At 40.0% G+C, this 19,706-nt stretch overlaps 3 protein-coding genes across 3 annotated transcripts; 1 reads left to right on the top strand and 2 right to left on the bottom strand.

Moving 5' to 3' along the window:
• Positions 1–5,834: 5,834 nt before the first annotated feature.
• Positions 5,835–7,977, bottom strand: LOC141848002 (upstream activation factor subunit UAF30-like). The gene is made up of 2 exons (XM_074736116.1): positions 7,709–7,977; positions 5,835–6,047 (listed from the first exon to the last, which is right to left on the bottom strand). The coding sequence occupies exons 1-2, from the start codon at positions 7,943–7,945 to the stop codon at positions 5,916–5,918; spliced, it is 369 nt and encodes a 122-aa protein (XP_074592217.1). The 5' UTR covers positions 7,946–7,977; the 3' UTR covers positions 5,835–5,915.
• Positions 7,978–9,064: 1,087 nt separating this feature from the next.
• LOC141847797 (serine/threonine-protein kinase STY13-like) lies at positions 9,065–12,874 on the bottom strand. The gene is made up of 3 exons (XM_074735884.1): positions 12,554–12,874; positions 11,300–12,439; positions 9,065–9,559 (listed from the first exon to the last, which is right to left on the bottom strand). The coding sequence occupies exons 2-3, from the start codon at positions 12,208–12,210 to the stop codon at positions 9,220–9,222; spliced, it is 1,251 nt and encodes a 416-aa protein (XP_074591985.1). The 5' UTR covers positions 12,211–12,439; positions 12,554–12,874; the 3' UTR covers positions 9,065–9,219.
• A 4,369-nt stretch (positions 12,875–17,243) lies between these two features.
• On the top strand, positions 17,244–19,199 carry LOC141847848 (gamma-glutamylcyclotransferase 2-1-like). Its single transcript, XM_074735935.1, has 8 exons — positions 17,244–17,361; positions 17,442–17,518; positions 17,589–17,645; positions 17,709–17,765; positions 17,852–17,892; positions 17,974–18,045; positions 18,821–18,900; positions 18,993–19,199. The coding sequence occupies exons 1-8, from the start codon at positions 17,253–17,255 to the stop codon at positions 19,154–19,156; spliced, it is 657 nt and encodes a 218-aa protein (XP_074592036.1). The 5' UTR covers positions 17,244–17,252; the 3' UTR covers positions 19,157–19,199.
• The last annotated feature ends 507 nt before the right edge of the window (positions 19,200–19,706 follow it).

Consider the following 19,706-nt stretch of genomic DNA (forward strand, 5'->3'; position numbering starts at 1 on the left):
TCTTTGGATCAAAGAGATTTAGAGTAATTTGCACTTTGACCATACGACTTCGCAGGAGGACTCTGCAGAAATGTCTCTAAAGAGCCTCTTCATACAAGTTTGTTCATATGTTAGAATGCCCCTAGCTTAAGCGATAAAAGAGAACTGCAGCTTTAGGTATAATGGTCCACCACAAGTTGACAATCCTAATGAATTTTACATAAGCAACTAGAAATGTTTGAGCAAGCAAGAATCAAAGTTTATGCACTATAACTGGAAAATAAGCAAACAGAAGAAATTAAGGTGAAAAACTAAAAAGAAAATTATTTGCTCACTATGTGGATGTATGAAGTGGAATGATCCCCTATAGTTTTATTCTTACAACCTAGAAATCAGCTCATAAGTAAATTGCCATTCATCAATTTTGTTTACAAGTTTTTAGATTAAATTGTCATTCATCAATTTTTAGAATAATTATATCCCTAGATTTTTCTGATTGGAGCTTAAACACAGCTTGATAATATTCTTTGTAAAAGCTCTAACTATATACGAATAAAATTTAAGTGTGTATATAGAGAGAGATGGAGACTACTTAGAATCTCAAATAACACATCATGAAGGATGCAAAATCTTAATTATAATTCTAATTTAGAAACTTGCTCAAAACAATTTGTTATTCTGATTTGGATTTCAGGCAAACGCTACTTTAGATCAACTCTGGTTTCAACTATGAATACTGTAAAGAACAATCAAAAGAAGAAATAAGCACCAAAATATCCAAAGGAGTAACTTTACCGCATGAAAACCTAACTTTGAGAAGGAACAGGCAAAAGCCCTACCTCAGAGCAGAGCATGAGTACCGAGAAAGGATCCCTGCAAATCAGATTATATAATGAATAAAAAAGGTCGTAGAACCTTGGATTGCGCCGATCCGAAGAAGAAGGTCGCTGTCCGTCTCCGATTCAGTTGGTGCAAGGCGGGATCCGGCTCGTTCGTCCGCGCTGCAGGACTGAAGCGTTCCCGACCTGCACCAAGCGAACCAGAGGCGGCCGAGCGTCCGCCGAAGCCTGGCGGCGCCCAAGATCACGTCGGGGCAGCCCCGCCTCGCCTCTCCTCTTCCGATCGCGATTGGATAAGCACGGCGAGGACGTTGTGGCGAAGCACTCTTAAGACCACATTTATAGAGGTGAGGAACAAGGAAATCGTGACGCGTGGCACCGCCACTCCGGTCTGAGTCGATGCCGCAATGGAGGCCGTTGCTGGTTGGTCCGATCATGCAAACCGAACCAGTGGTCCCAGAAAAAAAAAAACAGAACCGGGATTCTGAACCGGAGTTGTCCAATCAAATTGGATATGTATTTGAACCCACGACAAAGGAATGAACCGGTTTAACTTTCATCGACCCTGAAAAACCAACCGGTTTTGTGAGAATCGGGCCAGCAGCTGAAAAGTTTCAGAAGGATCCGATTAATTTAACATTAAAAAACAATGAATAGCATTAGAAATATTAAAAACCTTAAATTTTTAATAATTCAAGTTATCCGGGCTTTGTCCAAATACTTGGACAAAAGATAAAATCTATCCCCAACGATCTCACATGATCGAATCTTATCACCACCTGTGAAAAAGTAAATCGAAAAGCTATAATTGATCTCAACTTCACCGATCTAAATATAATCAATATTGAATGTGTATCGAAGGGAAGAGAAGGAAAGTGACAATGTACCTAGTTCCTAACATTCTTGTGTCTCAATATAAAATTGTTATAGACAAAGAAGCGAAGACATGTCTAATGCCTAACACTTTTATGTGAGTGCTGAAATACAATTAAAATTTTACATTAAAAATACATAAAGAGCAATGATACACTACATGAAAAATGTAGCATAAAATTTAACATGACACACTCCATGCAGTGGGACCCACATCCATGCAGTTGAGTGTATCATGTTGAGTTTCATGTTATATTTTTCATATAACGTATCATTTTTCATACATAAAAAAGATTCTAGGGTAATAAGATAGAAATAACTATATTAGTATGAGACTTTTTGGATAAAGTCCAAAAACAAAATCATAAAGGCATGGATCCAAATGAATAACATCATACCGTTTTGAAAATATATGTAGATTCTATATAATCCAAAGATGCTAGAAAGTAGTCGAAAAACTTTCGAGAAAGTAGTCGATCTTCGTGAGTGTAAAACTCTCATATGTAGCTCTTTCATTTGCTAAGGTTGTTAGTAGGTACTTCAGCTCAATCCAACCAGACCAGGATTCAATTGAGATTTGACCGGTTCACTCGGAAACATTATGAGCCAAAAAGGTGTCTATCCAACACTCAATTCAACCGATCCGAGTTTGAAAGCAGCAACTATATGCGACAAACACCGAGGTAGGGAGCAGAGGCTGCAGAGAGGATGAGGCAGATACGAATTGTGTGGCTAGTTGAAGATGACAACTTCACATCAGAGCCTGGGAATAATTCTCACTGCGTGGTAGCCAGAGGCAGTAGCAGCTCCCTTGAATGGTAGCCATCAGCCAGCAACAATTTAACTTTGTTCTCTCTGCCTTTGCCAGATTCCCTGATCTCATTAAATTACATCAGGACATGTCTGTGGGGCCGGCCTCCGGCCATCCACAACCCGTACTCCGGTGGCTCATGGTCGATGCTGGGAAACCTGAACGAAATCAAACCCGACCGGACCGACATAGGACATCTGGTTCTTCCTGTCGCCAGACAAATGAAAAGTTAAGATGCTGCCAACCTGACTTTGTTGAAATAATGCAAGGCAAGGTTTTGGAACATCAGGATACTGCACTGAGATAATGTACAATGCACAAAGGATTCGAATATCACTGTGAAGAGGACAATGCTTATGAGTGTTATTGTTTCTGTCAGAGATTCTTTCCCATGTGTATCACACAAATTGGAGAGATTTACACAGAAGAATCTAAAATTTCAAGATTGCAAAATGTCTTGGGTTTTACTTTACAAACTCAAGTTTTCATCAACAATGTTGCCATGCAGCATGATCATGCCATCATAATGTAGTGAGTATAAGAAACACAGTCTAAGAGCCTTCTTTCTCAGGAATAGTTGTGGCATGAAGGCTTTGTTCATAGGTGATCGTGTGAAGGGGTGTCTCTTTATTTGCACATGAATTTTAAAGTGTGAATAAGCTTACATTTCATAGCATCTACAATATAATTATCATATGTGTTATGGGCGTAAGGGAGCGGGTCACGGTTCGTCGAGTCCAATAGTAACCTACCACCCCGACACCTCGGCCCCGAGCCGAATCCATCCATCCAGGCATAAGGCCCGTCATCCTTATCATTCTGCCTCGACACCTCGGCCCCGAGCCGAATCCATCCGTCCAGGCATAAGGCCCGCCATCCTTATCATTCTGCCTTGACACCTCGGCCCCGAGCCGAATCCATCCGTCCAGGCATAAGGCCTGCCATCCTTATCATTCTGCCTCGACACCTCGGCCCCGAGCCGAATCCATCCGTCCGGCATAAGGCCCGCCATCCTTATCATTCTGCCTCGACACCTCGGCCCCGAGCCGAATCCATCCGTCCAGGCATAAGGCCCGCCATCTTTATCATTCTGCCTCGACACCTCGGCCTCGAGCCGAATCCATCCGTCCGGGCATGAGGCCCGCCATCCTTATCATTCCGTCTCGGCACTTTGGCCCCGAGCTGAATCGATTCATCCGGTCATAAGGCCCGCTGGCCTTACCTGTTCAGGACGGTTCTATACGGACTTCTCCTTTTCCAAAGATCACTCCCCCATCACGCGGTTGTGAATGTCCTCCCGCCGCCCCTGCAACTCATCATGACAAGGCGCGTGCATGACATGACCCCCCTCTTTAATATAGAGTAGCGATGAGACATATACGCTGACTATACCATGCTCCCTGACACATTCATAACGGTGATGGGACCCCAATCGCATCCATGATGGGACATAACACCTTCAACTTGTATAAAATGTTAGCTTTATGCTGAGGGAAGGTAAGCGATCTCATACACTCTCTCTCCTTTTTGCTCCAAATCTCCTCCTCTTCCTCAGAAGCTAACTTAAGCATTGGAGTAGTCGCGCCGGGGGCAACCCCTGGCCTTCCAACTCACTTTCTTTGTGCTAGCAGGATCCAGAAGCTTTCTACCTTCGTCACCACTCAAATTAGCTCAAGTGAGGTGCTGAAGAAGAGGTTGCTTATCCAGAAACAGATCTCAACAGGAACAATTTGTAATATCGTTTTGTAGCAACTAAAGGTTATGAATATAAATAGTTCTTTAACTTCATGCACAAATCGAAAGACACTCCATGCAGTCATGTGATAAGGAGGCCTTCATGTAAGTCTTATCCCCTCCTTAATGCAGTTAGAGATGCTATTGTCACAGAGGCCGACAACATACCTTGATGCTAACCGAATTTGGCCGAAGAAGATCCACTTCAATGATTTCTTTGAACTTTTAGGAAAGCCGAGAAGAGCTGATTTACCTCAGGAATGTGACCTCTCTTTCTCTGTGATGGAAGAGCTTCTTAAGATAGCCTTTGAAGGGTGGCTTTTTGCTTTTGAAAAAGAATCATTCCAATCTAGCAACATAAAAGTATTACACAATACAACAATGGTTTTTCTTTTTGTTTTCCTTATTATGCAGAAAAATTTGAGCTAGAATTTTATTCATAATATGTGCACCTCTTGTTAGAGATTCATCACATGGTCCATAGGATACAAATAGATAATGCCTGATAATTTAACAGGGTCTTAACGCTCAACTATATATTGAATAGGTTAAGTGTGTCGATGTGACCCAATGGATGTTTCATGAAAAAGAAACAACAGTATACAACTCCTAATACAAAATTACTCATAAATTCAAGAGAAAAATTGTCGAGACAAACAAGATGTGAGGAAAAAACTACAGAGAAAATCCTCAGATGTATTTACTTGGAAGGAAGTGGACTTGGAAGAAATAGAGAGTAAAGAATTCAATAACTTCCAATTTTCTATTTTATTTTCGCATTGGAGTGGTCGAAAATGAAAAACATGGAATTAACATTTAATAAACACAAATTAGTATGTGATGTTTCTATTTGGTTGCATCCAACTACACAACAATTCTTTTCTTTTCTTTTCTCTTCACCTACACTGCAATTTTTCCCCCTACTTCGTCTCCTCTAAGAAAACACACACAAAGGGGCTAGGTTTATTTGCGAAGCGAGATGGAAATGGAGGCGAAACAAACCGCGGGGAAGTGACGCAAAATGGACACGAGTGGTTGATGCTCAATGTGAATTTTGTGAGACTTACCTCTCCTTCCCCTTCGTCTCCTATATCTCCACCCAAAACTCAGCAAATTATCACAAAACCGTTCTCGAAACCCTACCCAAACCAATAATCCGCGGATAAAAGTCACTCACAGCTTCTCCCGGAGATCGGCAGACCAAGCGCCCGAAGCTTCGATCGGAAGTAGTCATCTGGAACAGCCCGGCCGCCACCGCCTCCGTCGGATCCTGCCGCAGCCGCTCTCGAGGCGAGAACAGGAGAAGAGATTCAAATGGCGGAAAACGAATTGGGGGCGGGCGGAGTTTAAAAGACCGTTGTTACAGACACGTGGCGTATATCGCATTTACATTTTAACTTTACCAAGATAATTTTTTGTCGATTGTTTTTATTTATTTTAGAAAAATATAAATCAGTGTTGAAGGTTTTGTTTTTTTCTCTATTAATATACAATTTTTTTATTTTTAAAATGTGTTAAAATATAGGATTATTAAAATTCCATCGGATTATCCTTCAAAACAGAAGTTAATAACACATAAACATTCTCCACAAACAGCATGAAGATGAAGAACTGCTTTATTCGAAGGGTTGGATTACCTCATTGAAGGGAAACTAACAGACAACAGACAATATCAGTTCCTAGGTTTGTTGCGGTTTGACGAAATGAGGCGCGATCAGCTTTACGATGTCGAACATTCCGACCTTATCTTTACCGTCGAGTATCGTCTTCAGCTTCTCGTCGCAGCAAATCTCCTTCTTGTTCGAAGGATTCTGCAATGGCAAAAGAGAGATGTTGGAATGGAGCCGCAAAATATGCTAAGTGAGAGATATATCATGTAACAAACAAGCAACAAAGGACTGAAGCAGATATCGCAAACCTGTAAGTGTTCTAGTTGATAAGTAGAATCTCGATCAGAAGAGAATCCATAACAAACTATAATGTCTTTGAAACTATCTTTTTTTCTTTTGTTCTCATTCCTTTTAAGAATAAAGTAGACTTCACCAAACTTCATTGATATATTTAAACCTCGAATTCTATAGATCTTAAGGAGAAAGGAAGATCCAAGTTGCATAAAGACTGTCTGTGCAAAACAAATTTTTTGTTCTTAGGAAAAGTTCAGAGCAGAAAAGTTCTAAGAGTCCTCTGGCTGCCTTGTGCACTCGCGCATGATCAGCAATCGGGAGGAGAGTCGGTGACGAGGTGGAGGGGCTATCATGGATCTGAAGAGGGCCAAGGAGCGCAAGGCAAAAACGAAAGTAAGAACTACTAATCCTAACAATTCACAAGGGGTAACTTCGATTGCTCTAACTATCTGTTTTTCTTTTGTTCTCATTCCTTTTAAGAATAAAGTAGACTTCACCAAACTTCATTGATATATTTAAACCTCGAATTCTATAGATCTTAAGGAGAAAGGAAGATCCAAGTTGCATAAAACTGTCTGTGCAAAACAAATTTTCTGAGGAAAAGTTACATGAGAAAATCTATTTTCTGCATTTAGTGCACTAGAGCCAAAAGGTTCTAAGTGTCCTCTGGCTGCCTTGTGCACTCGGCACATGATAAGCAATCGCGAGGAAAGTCGGTGACAAGCTGGAGGGGCTATCATGGATCTGCAGAGGGCCGAGGAGCACATGGCAAACCCAAAGTAAGAACTACTAATCCAGCACATACTACACTAACAATTCACAAGAGGCAACTTCGATTGATCTAACTATCTTTTTTTCTTTTGTTCTCATTCCTTTTAAGAATAAAGTAGACTTTACCAAACTTCATCGATATATTTAAACCTCAAATTCTGTAGATCTTAAGGAGAAAGGAAGATCCAAGTTGCATAAAGACTGTCTGCAAAACAAATTTTCTGGAAAATTTAGAAAACCTATTTTCTGCATTTAGTGCAGAGCAGAAAAGAGTCCTATGGCTGGCTTGTGCACTCAGAACATGATCAGCAATTGCGAGGAGAGTCGGTGACGATGTGAAGGGGCTAGCACGGATCTGAAGAGGGCCGAGGAGCGCATGGCAAAAACGGCTTTCACACATTCTGAGTGGAAGTCATTTTCCCCATAAAACTCCCTTTTTTCTTGAATATCATTTTCGATCGTGCCAAGAGAATTTCACAGTTAGCAAAATGGCCCTAAACCTCCAAATCAATAAGAACTAGATGATAAAATTATACAGATTCAATCACTTCACCACAGATCACCAATCGAGTAAAATCAACTGGTGACAAAATTCGTATGTAGAACTAAAAGCACAAAGCAGAAATCACCAAAACCAGAGTGATCACTTCATAGCAACAACATTTAGCATACCCTAAAAATCCTGGAACAATAAGATTTATGAAAAAGGGAAAAAAGCACAAATGCATGACTATGATTTCCCATAACCCTAGATATATTGACGAAAGTATTAGCAAAGGAGGAAGCGGGGTTCGGACCTGGAGCTGGTTTGCTTTGATGTGCTCCCAGATCTTTTTGACGGCATCCACCCGTGCGATTTCTGGGACTCCGAGGAATTCGCTCATCGCTGGAGACAAAGGCAGCGGCCGATGAAAGGCCCCCTTGGGCTTCGCTGCTTTCGCCGCCCGCTTCGCCACCGCCTTCGCTGATGCTTCCTTCGCCCCGCCCTTGGCCGCCGCCATGAGCACCCTGCAACTCCCGAAAACCCTAGACATGGCTATTGGCTGCGGCTGCGTGTCTTCTTCGCAGGGTTTAAGAAAGAAAATATGCCTATATTTGTAAATTTAACAAATTTAATTATTATATTATTCGCTATATTACTTTATTGTTAAAAGCTTTAAGTAATTAATATTATATTCATGAACAAATTTAACATTTAATTTAATAAATATTTATTAATGTTCGCTATATTATTCACTATTGTTGGTATTTTGATTTAGTAATGTTGTATTTTAAAAAAATAATAAATCTCAGTTAGCCTTATTAACTATCCCTGGAGTGATCGGTTCGGCTCCACAGAAGTTTCCCACTGACCATCAGGATAAATCGGGAAGTGCACGCAGTGGCCAACCCAGACGCTCAGTATCCTTTGATTGTACTCCCCATTTGAAGAAAAATTCCTACAAATACGCTATAGCTGGGATGCCTGGGTGACAATGTTGTATTTTAAAAATCAATATCGATGTGGTATTGAATTTTAAAAATCAATACCAACTTGATATTGAATTTTAAAATTCAACTTAGTTTTCAAAAATTAATATCTATTTTCAAAAATTAATATCAAAGTGTTGTTTTTCAAGTATCATTATGATTTCTGATAATTTTTTATGAAAAAATTACTGTGATTTAGAATTAAAAGAGAAATAAATTTTTAAAAAATATTTAAGATTATTATGTTTATAATAAATTTTAAAATTATTTATATTATTTAATAATTTAGAATCAATTAATATTTTTATTTAATAAAAAATAATTATAACCTCATCTCTATTTTTTTATGAGTAATGATAGGTAGCATGAAAATTATAACATGAATGTAGCATGACACACTCAATACATTGGATGTGGATCCCATTGCATGTCAATATGACTCACTTGCATTGAGTGTGTTATGCTACATTCATGTTACAATTTTTTATACTATCAATGGGACTCACATTCCATTGCTATAAATGTCAATGGGACCCACTCTTTTTTTTATTTAAAATCATGTCCGAGAGCCAAGAATATGTAACACAAGCTTGAACACATTCAAGCTAAACTTAATACACTTGCACATTTATTTATTTGTACCATTAAAACTAACTAATCAATTGAATTTGTGAAAGGATATGTGAATGAATAAGCGATACTTTTAGCATGACAAAAGTGCAAATAGCATACCAGATTTTCATCTGAAAACACCAAAACATCTCTTGCTTCTTCAACCAGAAGAAGTCCCCAGTGACAACATAACTACATAGGCACTTTCATCATCCTGTTTCCAAACTCAGTCCACCGTCATCGGCTCCGACGTGCAACACCTGAAGCGTGCCTTCCGGACGGTGCTCACTATCTCCGTCTCCACGGCCTCCAGCATCTCCACCACCTCGGTGAAGGAGGGGCGCACGTCGGGGTTTGCATCCCAGCAGCGTGCCATTATTGCCCCGAGAGCGGGAAGGCAATCGTGGGGCACGACCGGACGAACGCCCTTGTTCACGACGGCGAAGGCAGCCTGCACGGCCGTCATGTTATGGAAAGGGAGCATACCGGTTATGAGCTCCCATAAGACAATGCCAAAGCTATAAACATCGACTTTATGATCGTATGGTCTGTGCTGGATCATTTCTCTGCAAGCCAAAAGGAAGAAATTAAAAGCTATTCATACTTCAAAGAAAGAAAAACTACATCATGGTTATATGTTTCAGTTCTTTGTATGTGATGCAATAGCAAGTGCGATTTGAATCTCTAATAGCTAAGAAGAAATTTTTAGATCCTCTTAACATAATACAATCGAAAGAAGGGGCAATGATTTTCAAATGCGCAGAGGATATATGACTAAATATGAACCTTTCTTCAACAACCAACCAGTCATCTCCTTGCAATGGATGCATACTTATGTGATAACAGAGATTAAAGTTCTTACTATGGTCTTTTCTAATAGATTCAGACAAGACCGAGACAAAATTGACATGAGCAGGTTGTATGTTCCAGTTCTTTGTATGTGATGCAATAGCAAGTGTGATTTGAATCTCTAATAGCTAAGAAGAAATTTTTAGATCATCTTAACATAATACAATCGAAAGAAGGGGCAATGATTTTCAAATGCACAGAGGATATATGACTAAATATGAACCTTTCTTCAACAATCAAGGAGTCATCTCCTTGCAATGGATGCCAGTAATCTAAAATATTTGAAATCTGCTGCAGAGGAATCCAACCCTTAAACCCTAAACCCTATAAACATACTTAATGGTCATATAATGGTCAAAGGTTGTATGAGCAGCTTGTATGTGTTCTTGGATTTTAATTGTTTAATCATCATATAATGGTCAAAGGTAATGAAACATTATCTCTTCAAAGATAAACAAGAAACACCACTTTTGCTTCTTTATGTGGGGTGAAAAAGGACTTGCAACCAACTGTGAGCAGCAAAACTTGATAGATTCAACTGCAAATTAGAGATTAACATCATTCGACCTGAGGCTGTCTAGGGTTTGCAGAATAATTGTCCTATCTGAAAGTATAAATTAAAACTATTGCAATTGTAAAAACATACATTGTGCAAAATTTTCCCATAAGAAGCATCTTGATCATAAGAACTTGCTCTTGCAAACATATTACCCATATCGTATATACTAAAATGGCATGTTGAGCGTTTTATTAATAACAACTAGGTATCCAGTTATAACCAGCATGATCAAAAGTTACGAAATCATTCTAGTCGATTTCGGGCAACTAGACAATAAGAACTATTTGACCAATTTCAAAGATGAAACGAGTAGATGCAATACTAGAGTTTGGAAGGATATCTCGTAAAATGTCTAAGGAAAGAGAACAAATACTAGATTTAATATGATGAATTTTACTTTAGCTCAAACTACAAATAAAAAAATGTAAACCTTACCCACACACAGTTGATAGATCACATATTGTTTTGCTAAATAAATTTATTACTTTATGAAAATCCACTGATCTCCCATAAACTGTAACACTTCTTGCATTATGTCATGAACAACCCAAATTAAGAACATGAACATGGAAAAGTGTGCTTGTAGTGTGTGATCATTTAGCTCAATTAACTAATCAATATGTTCCATATTTGTTGTCTTGTAAAAAACTCATTAATGGCAAAACCTATAAAGTCACTTCAAATCTCCCGAATGTTGGCCGCAAGGAAAGTTCAACAATTTTGAAGAAAGAGAAACCAATTTTCAAGATAATAACAATTTAATTTTCTGTCTAAATAACCAAAGCTTCATTTATACACATGATAAGCAACAAGTTAAACAGAACTATATCATGTAGCAATAAAAATTCCGAAAAGAATTGAAAAATAAGATTCCAAAGTAGTAAAGTTATTGACTTACGGAGCCATCCAACGGTATGTTCCAGTCTCCGGAGTCATTCCTTCAGTTTTCACCTCGATACGAGCCACTCCAAAATCAGCAATCTTTATGGATTTGTCTGTGAATATCAGAAGGTTATCCGACTTGAGATCCCTGTGTATAAATCCAAGCCCATGCACATAAGCCATACCCCTTGCAACGTCGAGAGCCTGTCTTACCGCCAACCTAAGAGGCACTGATCGATTCTGCCTCTTCATCAAGAACTGCCTGACAGAACCCCCTTTCGCATACTCAGTAACAATGCACCAAACAACAGGCTTTCTACATGCTCCAATTAGCCTCACAATATTTGGGTGCTTCAGAGTAGCCAACATCATGACTTCTTGCACAAACTGCTGTTCCATCAACTGTGCTCTCTCTAGATCGTTCTCCGGCTTCTCAAGCAGCTTAATTGCGACATCTTCTCCGTTGTAGGTTCCCTTGTAAAGCTTCCCGAAGGCACCCTGGGCAAATGGCATGCCCATGTTAAGCTTATTGAGATCAAGAGTCCATTCCTCATAACCCTGTAGAGTCTCGGTCGGGTGTCGAGGATCCATCAAGGCCTGCACCAATGCATCATCACTCAGCCCGGGATTCACCCTGCCAGGGCGCAGGACACTGCGGTCGACTGAGTAGTTCGGAGTGGCGATCTGGCGGAACCCAGGGTGGTTAAGCATGCCGGTGCGGGAGTCACTGGAGCCGACACTGCTGGCATCTCTCGACATGGCCACGGACCCGCCATTAACGCTGGTCTGCAAGCTGTTCATGCTGTCGACAGACATATTGGAGCCTTCCCCGAGCTTCCGGTAGTACGCCGTGTCGTAGAAGCTACTGCCGATGTCTATCCCACCGCCGCTCCCCATGATTCCAGGAAATCTGGGACCTTCCAACATCTCTGGTCCACAAACACCTCTCAGGCGCAGAAAGCCCTAAATCTTAGGCAAGTCGAAGAGAAACACCCAAGAACCCTAGAATCCAACTCAGTCCTGATAAAACGACGCTTCCCCCACCAATTTCTATCAAACCCTAAGCTTTCTGGAGAAGCCACACGCAAAACGATGAATCCCGATCTATAAACTAATCCGAAGTGCTCGGGAATCCACGGACCAAGTCCTAAACAAACTTCAGAAGAACAAGGAAACAAGATCAGAGTTGAGCTCGAATGCTAAAGCGAAAGAATTCGAGGGAAAAACATACGGATCTAAGAAAAGGACCAGAGATTTCGACGAGACCTACCTCGATCCGAAGGGCTTCCGCGCGAGAAAAAGCGACCAAAGCGGAACCCAGCACCGCCACGAGAAGGGGATCCGGGCGCGGGCAGCGAGCAGGCGACGACTCGGAGGTGCACGCGCCTTCCGCCATTTTTATCGTCTTCGGAGAAGCAGAATGCGACGACGACGACAACGACGAGCGGAAAGCGGAGGCGTCGACTAGTCGTTTCTTTGTTGCGGCCCCTTCCACAAAGCTATAATCACAACCACCCCCCTGCTCGAGGACCTTCTGGAGAAATTTTTACTATATTTGGAAGCTTGCTGAAACTTCAACCCCTCCTCCTCCTCCTCCTCCATGACGACGTTGAATATTCACGAGGAGATCGCTGTGGATTGGATTGCGATTCGATTTCTAGAAGATTCCGACTATTCCCGATGGAATCGATTTTGCTACAGACGAGAAGATTTCTAGAAGTCGTTGAAAGTCAACGACGCTTTCAAAGGCGTTGACTTTACCAAGATTTTTGGAAGAGAAGCATGCTTAGAAGAAGAAACAAAGGTCAAAGCTTGGATTCGAAATTTTCAAAGATCTTTCCTTTAACTACTTTTTGCTTTGACTCGATCTCGGGACTTGCTGAAACTTCAACCCCGCCGTCGCTTCTCCGGCGTGGTCTGATAAAAACAAAACTCTTCTTTTTCTTCTTCCTCCTCCTTGGCGACGTTGAATCTTCTCGAGGACGATTCGATGCGATTACTGTTCATGAAGTGAAGCAGATTTCGACTATTTTTCGGACGAAATCAACAATGTTGTTACAGTCTTACAGAGAATTGCTCCAAAGTCAATGAGACTTTGACAGACGTTGACTTTCTTAAGGAAAAAAAAAAAGAAAGAAAAAGCTCTGGATTTGAAAATTTTCAAAGATCTTTCCTTTGAATGCATTTTTGTTTTGAGTCGGCTAGCTAGATCAACCTACCTGCAAAGGTAGATTGTGGTACAGTCGTTCATAGTGTCGCAGTAGGACATCTAGGTTGTCACCCAACCCGCGGTTCGATCTCAACTACGGCGTATTTGTAGAAATTTTCCTTCAAATGGGGATCGCAATCAAAGGATACTGGACATCTGGGTTGGCCGCTACGTGCGCGTTTCCCGATTTACCCTGGTGGCCGGTGGGAAACTTCCGTAAAACCGAATCGGTCACCCCTAGGGATTGAGTCAATGCGACTAACTGGGATTATCATTTTTTTTAGATTGTGGTACAGTCAAGTCAACTCCGATGAATTAGTTAGACCCAATCGATTATGTGACATAGCCAGCTGGACTCGATAGATTGGGACATAGTGAATGAGTCTGATGGTTAGACCGGATTGAATCAAATGAGTCAGTTTTGTGATGAATTTGAATTCTTTTATTTTTAAAAAAAAATTATGGTAAAACAAGTAAGATCAATAATTAATAAATATCGTTTTACATGATGAATTTGAATCCTTTTATTTTTAAAAAGAAAAATTATGGTAAAAAAGTACGGATCAATAATTAATAAATATCATATACTGCGAGGTTTATATTTTAAACTTGTCAATTGGTATAGTGAAATTGATGACAGATTTCCGAAGACACAATGTAGGTTATTTTTTGGATGGTTAGGATCGTACGGGACCAAGCAGAAGGACTTGGTTTATATCCTAATCCTTGCAGATAAGTTACTAAACTTGATGAAAAGGTCAGTGTGTCGACCTATTGACATTTGCTCCGCAACCTGAGATCGGAAATAGGCGATTTATGTGAGTGGCAGGGATGTGCAGATATGTCGCGAGCCTGAGTGGATTGAGGATTTGAGCTAGGTGTGCCCCGAGCTCTTTATGTATGTCATAGCTGAAGGAAGTGAGGTCGGGACCACGTCATGAGGTCGGCATGTGATACCGGGACCAAGTCATGAGGTCGGTATGTGATACTGGGACCAGATCATGAGGTCGGTATATGATACCGGGATCAAGTCATGAAGTCGGCATACGAGATTAGCCTGATGCCACGGGGATCATAGGAAATAGGGTTATGTGCACCAAGGTCCAGAAGAGCTCGGTTCGCATCTTGTACCTTGCGTCGACCTCTCAGTGAGGTTGGCGAGAGATCATTGTAAAAGATCAAGCTTGGTAAAAGGAGATGAGGGAGGGCTTCGATCTAATATTGAGGTCGGACGATAGAGTGTGTACTCTATTATTGTGAGGGATTGCAATCTATAAACTTAAGTTACGAAGAGCTCATTTTTGATACCAAGGTATATGCCGACATCTTGATGAGGTTGGCGGTTTGCTAGGACGTTAGTTGGCTTAGGATGAGAGTATTGAGACTGATAGGAGAAGAAGTCGGTGTATTTCGGACGAAGGTTAGGAGATCTTCGGGTACGGAGGGGTGGACTCTCCTCTTAGGGAGGTCGATTTTTTTTACCTTTCTCATGACCTCGAGAGATCGAGATTTCTTTATCCTTGTCCCACGTCATTACCCCGTGTTTATCTCGGGTTTTACTCCTCCTCCATGTCACTATGTCACGTGCTTCCACGTCACTAGGAATTATCCTCGCCGGATAAAAAAAAATAAGGAAATGAAATAATACTATATTTATATAGTTTTTAAAAAATAATTGATGATATTTGACCACTCTCATTATTCTTAAATACAAAATTTATTGTTATGGTAAAAAATCTATTGGTTCTTTACATCTCGTTGACGAAACTTTCTACATAGGTAAACATGTGTTAGAGGACTCACTGAGAGTCTTCCTAACGAGATCCTTTCGATACCTAAGTCATAGTGAGAATGTAGAAGATGAAAAATATTGGGGTTAGGATTTACTTTTGTTTACCAATCTTGTGTAGAGAGAATTGGCAATATTTAGAGCATGTGCCTATTCCTATCAAGGAAAGTAATACGGAAATAACAAAGTAAATTTCTTGAAGTTATAACTTTTGACTCGAATATTAGAACGAGGTACCATCTATGGTAAATCAAAGCTCTTTCATAGATTTATATTTGTTGTTGGGTTTAATCGTAACGGGCCGATTTCGAGTCCATCAGATATCGTTTAGTACCTTTTTGGAAGCTCTAAATATTTTTATTACTATTTTTAGTCATTTTTTATTTTTAGGATTCAAAGGTATTTGTCTTTTACAAGTTAGAGTTTTTTATTTTGAGTTTATTTAGACGCCTATTTAGTGGTTTTAAGACGGTTTTGTTGATTAATAATATTTTCGTTATTTTTTTCTTTGGCTTAATCTTTGATAGTCTTCAATAAAATCAATAGGTTTTAAAAAAGTTACTTTTGATATCTATGCGTGAATCAACGAATTCAATAATTTTTGCTAGTCAGAAAGCTAGGAGGAACCTAGTGCAAAAGGTCAATGTTTTTTTACGAGCATACATCTCACTCGCGATCAAAACTTGATGTCGAAGAAGTTGAAGATGGAAATGCTAGTGACTGAGGCTCTTGTTGAACAATGTTGCATTGACAATTCCAAAAGATGGTGGCCACACCCTTTAAACATGTAACGTTCAAAGTCATGCAAGAGAGGCCTAGGGATCATGTGAAAATGGCCTCCAAGTCACAAAGTCACACAAAGAGGCCTAGGGTTCATGTGAAAATGGCCTCCATGCTTCAAGGTGGCTTCGATGTGAGTCGATATGAAAAATATTATATTAGGATTGAAAGTTTTAAGATTTAGTCAAATTGGATTGGACTCGAATTCTGACTCCAAAATTTTTTTACGGTTGGGTTCGGATTGAAAATTTAGATGTATTATGTAAAATAGCAGTTTCTTTTACATTAAAAAAATTGAAATATTCCATGCTCATCTTCTTTGTCAATAATTTAAATTATATATATATTTTTGACATTTCTACATTTAGCAAAATTCATTTTTATTTTTAATTTTTTTCACACCATATCTAATTCTTTTTAATTTATTATTATTATTATTATTTATTTCTGCACGTTTAATCGTTTAAATCTCCGCCTTATAGGAAGCATTTTTCACGTGAAGCAGAATTTTCCTCAAACCCCGGACCGGGCCACCACCTGTAGCGCCACGTAGGACGACTGCCGATTCCAACTTCGGGGCGGCCGAACAGACTCCCACGCCCCACGCACGAACCTGGACTGGATCCCGGCCAGGGGGGCCCACGCGGGTTCTTGTTCAACTAACTTTCCGTTGCTTTCGAACGAATTCCACACTTTTTCGCACCTTCGCCAGCACAAACGATGCCAGGCCCACAAATCCCGTCCAGGTTCATCGTCTCTCTTTCAGCCACTTGAAAGTACAATAATGCCCTTCTATACGGCAGCGGGGATTAAGGCTGCGAGAGGGCGATATCGTAATTTACAAAGTAGGGAGACGGCCTATATAAAGGTCTCCAGTTCATCGCCGGCTCCGAATCGACTACGCGAACTCCGGCGAAGCTCTCGATCGGTAGCTCGATCCTTCCTGCGTTGGTTCAGTGGTCTCGGGTGGGTCTTCCCTTAGCTCGCCCGTTCAAGGAGGAGCATCCGCTTCGAATCTCTCCTCGAATCGCTTCCCCTTCAGGTGAGTGTGCTCTCGCCCCTTTTGGAGTTTTCTCGATCGGGATCTGTAATCGAAATGGTTTTCGATCGCAATGCCGTTTTCGAAAAGGGGGCGAGATTGTTGAAAAGTAACTTCGATTTCTGCTGAATGGAGTGCAGGGTTTCGGAATCATGGTGCTCTGGGTTTTCGGCTATGGATCTCTGGTTTGGAACCCTGGATTCGAATTCGATGAGAAGATCATAGGGTTTATCAAGGACTACAGGCGTGTTTTCGATCTCGGTAGGGAGAAGATATTCATTTGTTTTCCTTCTATGTTTTCGATCGAGGCTAAGATTTGACTTCGGTACTCCTTCTACCAGCCTGCATAGATCACAGAGGCACACCGGAGAATCCTGCCAGAACCTGCACCTTGGAACCTAAAGAAGGAGCAATCTGCGTAAGTAGACTCAGTTTCTAAGATCATTCATCGTGTCGAATCAATTCAATACAAATCGATTCCATTACAGTGGGGTGCTGCATATTGCGTCAGAGGAGACCTCGAAAGGGAACGAGCTGCAATAGAGGTAGATCCATCACCATGTTTTTTGGTTCAATCCCTGAGTCTGATCCTTTGTCTTACTTTTCAGTATTTGAGGAGACGAGAATGCGAGTACGATGTCGAAAGCCATTTGGACTTTTACAGGGTAAGCTTCTTTCTGACTCTCGATCTTCAGATGCTTCTTCCTTCAACACTTTCCGATTCTTCCCTGACAAATGAATTGTTCTTCAGGAAGGAGAGACTTCTGAGCCAACTGTAACAGGAGTCCTAATGTATGATACTTACATTTGCCACACCTAAAAATCTTTACAAAATTGTCAAATTGCATTAAATTGTTAATTTTTTTTTTTCAGATTTCTATCAACCATGAACAAAGAGGCCAACAAGTATTACTTGGGACCTGCTCCCATGGTCGAAATGGCAAGGTGACATAAAATAAGCTTCCTATCTTTTCCTTGTTAATTATTTTGTATGTTCTATTAAATCCGATAAAATTTAGGGTATATCTTCAAAATAGTATGATATTATTCACTTTGAACTCACACCCTCATGATTTTATTTTTAGACTTTATCGAAAAGGTTTCGTACTAATATAGATATCTTTATCTTATAATCCCAAAATCTTTTTCATATATTTTTAATGTGAAAAACAATCTACCCCTCCTTAACAGCCCACCCCAGGATCTTTTCCTTATATTTCCAATGTGAGATTTTGATTGTATTCCAATAATTTACGCTCCTCCTTAACGGTCCCAACGGACCCGTCCCCTTATTAGAAGCCCTCAAATGGCATCATATAGATCTGAATGTATCCCCCTCCTTAACGGTTTCAATGGACTCGTCCCCTTAACGGTCTCAATAGACCCCTTATTATTGGTCCGGATCTCAACGGATCTGCCCCTTTAACGGTCCCAACGGACCACTTATTAGGAGCCCCAAATGGTACCATATAGATCTGCTCTGATACCACTGTTAGATTCGATGGAATTTACATATATCTTTAAAACGGTATGATATTGTCTATTTTAAACTTACACCTTCGTAATTTTATTTTTGAGTTTTATCCAAAAAATCTCGTACCAATATAGATATCTCCATCTTATAATTTCAAGATCTTTTTCATGTCTTTCTAATGTGAGATTTTGATTGTATCCCAACATGTTCTTGTTGTTTGATCCAATCTCCTCTAATTTTTATCAGCCAAATAGCTACAGCCAATGGTCCAAGTGGAAACAACAGAGATTATCTCTTCAAGCTGGAGAAAGGAATGGCAAATATAGGTAAAAGCATGATGATATCGAATAATTAAACTTCAATGTTTTTGTAGATTAAATTAAAAGTAAAAGTTGGTATGTGTTTGTTGAAATGGCAGGACATGAAGATGATTATGTTGTTGAGCTAGCAAATGAAGTGAGAAATGTACTCGAAAGTATGAAACAACAAAAGTCACCAAATGTTCCTTTGTCTCTTCGATCGCATGCACCGTTTCTTCCCATCGAGTCATTCCTGGAGAACCCTCTCATTGTCGATTCATGATCCTTTTTATCTTGAAAACTCATGTATTTTTTCTGTTCTTTGTTTAACACCTGTTATATCATCTTATTAATCAGCTAATGATTCTCTTCTTTGTTTCTCCATTCCATTCATGAGAAGGATTTGGAGAATGATTGTGATCGACCAACTGTATTACTAATTGAATTATTAATGGTATGACTTGAAATAGTTTAATGCTACAATAACGTGTATTAAGGTGTTAATGACTTTTAGTGAAGGTTAACTAAGACTTAGTCACTTTGAGCATGATAGACTTTCTCTACAATCAGTACTCGGTCGGTTCGGGAACTCGACAAGTTAGCTCACTTAACACTAAGGTGGTTTGAGTACTCAACACTCGAATAACTTAGTCACTGACACTCAGATTGCTCGGGAACTAATCAATTCAATTTTTTCAAATAGTTCATCCTTTCTTATTTTAGGGTTTGAGATTATCAACTGGGACTATCTGATCCAATAAGATAAAATCTTTGTTTTTAGTTATTTTAATTTTATAATTTTAAATATATAATATCTTTGACATTATTAATGG

Source organism: Curcuma longa, chromosome 16 (genome assembly GCF_044706935.1).
Source record: "Curcuma longa cultivar G26 ecotype Majalengka, Jawa Barat chromosome 16, ITB_CL_G26_1.1, whole genome shotgun sequence".
Classification (NCBI taxonomy): domain Eukaryota; kingdom Viridiplantae; phylum Streptophyta; class Magnoliopsida; order Zingiberales; family Zingiberaceae; genus Curcuma; species Curcuma longa.